The 4,699-nt window shown below is 41.3% G+C and overlaps 1 protein-coding gene across 1 annotated transcript; it reads left to right on the forward strand.

Moving 5' to 3' along the window:
* The first annotated feature begins 1,337 nt into the window (after window positions 1-1,337).
* On the forward strand, window positions 1,338-3,465 carry LOC148907252 (uncharacterized). Its single transcript, XM_089036320.1, has 2 exons — window positions 1,338-1,803; window positions 2,226-3,465. The coding sequence occupies exons 1-2, from the start codon at window positions 1,383-1,385 to the stop codon at window positions 2,564-2,566; spliced, it is 762 nt and encodes a 253-aa protein (XP_088892446.1). The 5' UTR covers window positions 1,338-1,382; the 3' UTR covers window positions 2,567-3,465.
* Window positions 3,466-4,699: the final 1,234 nt, after the last annotated feature.

Below are 4,699 nucleotides of genomic sequence, written 5' to 3' on the forward strand. Positions count from 1 at the left end.
TTTGTTTTTTCTCCGAGACAAATTGGCAAAGTTGCGCAATAGTTACCCAGGAATCTTCAGGAACTTACCCAAGAGACCTTTGCGGGTATCTACCATAGGGTTCCCGTCTATAGTCCAATCAATTATCATGTACCAGATGTCAATCAATGTCACTATGTTGTCAAGTGATTATTTAAGGGGAGAGCTAGCAGATCACGTGGCACAGGTTTATGTCTACTCATGCGCTATTTCTTTGACCGCCGTAATTCAAGACAGGCCTATTTCACTATGACGTCACTGCTTGTTTGTATGGGGGATAGAATCGCCACATCCAATATAAAAATTCAACAAAATTTGCTCCTAGCGAAACAGTTTAATCTGAAATGGCCTGGTTTTCAGATATAATATGTGTTCTTATTTAAGAATATTCTGAGCGTTTGCTGGCTATTCTACTTTTCTTCGTGGATTGATACGGGTTTTAGAACAATTTTCGGTGAATTTGCGTTGATTTGACTCCGTCCGACGACCATAATCCTTTGCGTTAAACAATAGATTGTTTTGATGTGACGTCATAGTGAAATAGGGCAATTTCGTAAACAAGGATTTGAAGCCAAGAAGATAGCGGGATGATTTCGAAGCGATTATTTCTAAGAATTTTCAATGAACTTCATGGGCAAAAACTTGTTTTGGTTTATCTATTCATGATTCATCTACTCGAACAGAATTTTCTGTAAGAACAAGCGAAGATCGATGAGGAGAACAGGGTTTCAAGAGTCAGAATTACGATAAGCGATCGTATAAATTCATTCAGCATGACTCGTTTATATTCTCTTGAACTTGACAATATAGTCTTATAACCTATATTTCTGTATTTATATGAACTGTTTTGGCTTCAAAATATACTCACAAAGGAACATGAGCAATAGCAATATTTATTTTAAGATTCTATTTGATTTAAGAAGCAAAATAAATAATTTGCTACCACATTCCAGGGTTTGATCTTTGCCCTTCGAAGCGTTATGATCTCTTTAACTTTTCTTCAAAAAATGGCGATTCATTGCAAAAAGTCGATAAATCATAAAATGTAAAGCAATTATGAGAGAGGTTTTGAGCAAACGTTAGCCTGTATTTACGTTTTAAATGAAGCATTTTAATGTTTAAGCGAGCCGTGCGAATTTGCATGCTTTTGAGACGTCGTTGCACAACAAGCTAATTACGTATGCCAAAATACTATCCCGGAACTGGAGTTGGAGTTCTAGATTGAGTTTGATGAAGTAGTATAGGATATGGGGGTTCTGACGCACTTTTGACTCGGAATTACCCGGGTATTATAGGGGTCAATTGGAATTACGCGGGTATTAGTGCGGTTATGAGCCGACGCAATAGGATATAATAAGTATATAATGCATGAGTGTGAAAACTTTTTTAACAACTTATGCATAGTTTGCTTGAAGCCGAGGTTAATTGCGCCCAGACCCAAGCCACTTGTATGCTGCGGGGAGCGGATGCTGATAGAAGACGACACGTCAGCACAGTGTTACGAGTGCGGTAAAAATATTCGTAATGCCGTGCCCTGTGCTACCAGGGAACAATATTATGCTAATGGAGGTCGTAAGAAGACTCCATACAAAAGAATAAAATACTTCAGAGACTGGATGAGTCACATACAAGGTCATCAGCCGGTATATTTAGACAATGAAGTAAAGAAGAAAATCATAAACCATTTAGAAGAGCCAACGCCACAAAGCCTGCGGAAAACGCTAGAAAAATTAAAGCTAGGGAAGTATTACAAAGCTATTCCCTATCTTTTATCTGAAATTACCGGTAAGTCTATTCCTGAGGTTTCTGATATGAGCAGAGCCGAGTGGATGTTTTGTCAGCTGAATAAGGATATTCCTTATTACCCTGATGTAATCTATGAAATATTTTACAAAATTGACCCCAACCACCCCCTGTTAGAATGGATTCCAAGGCGACAATAACATATTACGCGCAATAATTTACTAAATAAGGTCATGCCGTGTATTATGGTATAAGATTACGCGTAATTTCCAGACTGTCGTTCGATATGTAAACGAAATCCTGTCACGCTCTTTTCAAAGCAGATGTTTACTGAGCAAGCTTTCTTTGAAGCTCTTCTTTCGCTTCTTGGTAGATCTTTTTGCGAGATTCCTCGGAAAGATCTTTTACGACTGTTTTTTTATTCCTTATGCCCGACTTTAATTTCTCGTATTTGTCTTCTTCAGCTAAGATAAGCGAGAATTCTACGTCGTCTATCTTTCTGTCACGCAAAGCCTTTGAGACAAGGTCAGTGATCGTATTTACTTTAGCCCTTGACAGAGCTATTGTCGTGTCATGCTTGGATATTTTGCTTGACAACCGTTTCATAATGCCCGTAGCAACAGCCGAAATGATACCACAGGCTGCCCCAACGCCGGCCAAAGGAACGCCAACAATTATTCCCGGCCCAGTAAGCGAAGTAGCAACGCCGGAGCCCGTTAACATAACAGATATGGATCCTGAAGTTATCGCAATCTTATGTAATATGCTTCGGGCTCTAGCATACTTTTTCCTGACCTCCTCATAGTGCTTCGTTTGACCCTCTAAGTAAGCGAGGATTAGATTTGCCTTATTCAAGCGGAAGTTCTCGGCATTCAATTCATTGGGTTTTGTAGGTAAATCAGGATAGAGTGGAGGCGCTGATGGTATAACATCCATTATATATATATATATACTAATGTACGACGCTTTTGGGAATGATATTGAGGAGCAGCCACATCACGACAACCGGGATTACTGGAATTGGAGAGCATTTAGGAAGATGTTTCCACATGCAGACCCCAGTAAGTTCGAAAGAAGACCCGATGGTATTTACTATAACGGCTCTAGGATGTACAGCAACGAGGATTTGAAACCTACGCTGGTTAATCAGATAGACGATCAACTGAAGAATTCTGGTTATGTTGAACATAAGCCCGTGCAAGGTTGGTCAAAGGAATTATTGCTTGGTACCGGTACTTATCCGATACCCGCGGTTTCATTTGATGAACATCCAAGTTTGGATTTGACATTGAACATGCGGATCTCTAACAACCATTCCTTTCCGTTAAAGGTGCGAGATATCTTCAAAAACGTGCTCATTAATCATACCACCGCTAAGGAATCTCATGAATGGTTAAGTGGTCCTAACATGCGTTATTGGCCGCAGCAACTAAACTTTGCGGTTTGGTGTGCCACTAGCGGCTGTGGTGTAAGTGCAAACTTGATGAAGAATTCAATATTTATGTTTCATTTTCACTTTACGGTTAGAAGAATACTGCATGAGATGGGCGTTACTGCATTACCAGGAGATGCTGCGTTCTATCCAAGAGATAACAAATACGACGTTCCAGCTTACGACCGGCTTTGTAAGGAGTTTGGTGTTGTAGGGAAGGATTTTAGGTGTACCGTGGGTGCTAACAATGGCTTGGGGCATATTTGGGCTTATTGGGGGATTGGTGGACATGTGCTAAGTGATAAGGAAGTTCATGCGTTGCGGCTACAGTGGAACACGGGATATCATAAGGAAACTCACGACAGTAGCACCTTCTTTGAACCAAATGCCAAAACCACTAAGGAAGTCAGAGACGGACCTTTGTTCAAAGACGAGGGCGGTAAGTATGCAGGGGCTAATCCACTGATTATCGAAATTACCAACGACGAGCAAACAAAGCAATATCTTAATTTCATACCCCCAGAAGGTAAAGGACTAACCAAAGCCGGTCTTGCCCGTTTAAACCGCAGCATAGAAGCTTACGTGTATTCTATCCTTGGAGCTCAGGTAAACACCCGATCAAGTATAATCGGAAATACCGGCGCCGCAGAAGAGACGCGAGCCGAAGCCCTGATCTTATTTGAAAGTTCAATCCTGGAGGGTGACATTAGCAAGGGCGTACAGCGTTACCAACTAGCTATACAAAATTCTAAGGCGAGGTTGGACTATGCAGTAGCCCCGGGTTGTTGGTTAATGCCTAGTAATTTATCTATAAATACTGGTTCTGTAGTAGGATACAACAACAAACTGCAGCGAGCTACTAAGGATATGAAGTTTGGGGTGAATGACGTGAACTCTGACACTCTTAGGAACATTCCCCATTTCGTGGAGAAGCCAAAGAAGGAGCACGTAGAGAATCCTGCAGGGAAACCAAAAAACGTAATCGAGAAGAAGGTTCTACCTACGATACCTGAGGAATATGACCATAACTTACTAAAAGCCGGCTTAGCCGCCGCGGGCGTTGGTCTGAGTTATTATATATGGCGATGAACAACCCCTACGTAACTGGAGTAGATTGTGTTTATACGACTTACACAGGCGAGAAAAAATACACCCAGGCATCTTGGGTTGATGTCACGGGCATGTCCGTGAATTTGAATTACTCAGGAAAGAAATTGATATTATGCAGCATTTCTTTGGGGGCCGTTAGCAGTGCGAATGTAGGATTTCGTTTCTGTGACGACAATGGAGTATTACAGCCCATGCGCGTGAAGACGAACAACAGAGAGCCCACGCATTTCTCAGTAGAGCCGCCAACGAATAGCTCTGAGAATCTTTCCGTTTGGACTTTCCACATGGTTGCTGATTGCCACGGGAAGGTAAAGCTGCAGATAAGAGTAGATGACACCGGGAGTGTTTGCATAAATAGCATAGAAAATCAAAGGAATACTGTCTATAACCACATGA

The sequence above is a fragment of the Actinia tenebrosa genome, unplaced genomic scaffold (assembly GCF_029948245.1).
Source record: "Actinia tenebrosa isolate PJP-AT-01 unplaced genomic scaffold, QUT_ActTen_1.0 PGA_scaffold4__44_contigs__length_22323623, whole genome shotgun sequence".
NCBI classification, from domain to species: Eukaryota; Metazoa; Cnidaria; class Anthozoa; order Actiniaria; family Actiniidae; genus Actinia; species Actinia tenebrosa.

What these genes read in the sequence shown, in the direction of transcription:
- LOC148907252 (XM_089036320.1), top strand. Translation starts at nt 1,383, where the DNA reads ATGCATGAGTGTGAAAACTTTTTTAACAACTTATGCATAGTTTGCTTG. An exon ending in TCTTTTATCTGAAATTACCG is followed by an intron (nt 1,804 to 2,225) that starts GTAAGTCTATTC and finishes TGTCTTCTTCAG; the next exon opens with CTAAGATAAGCGAGAATTCT.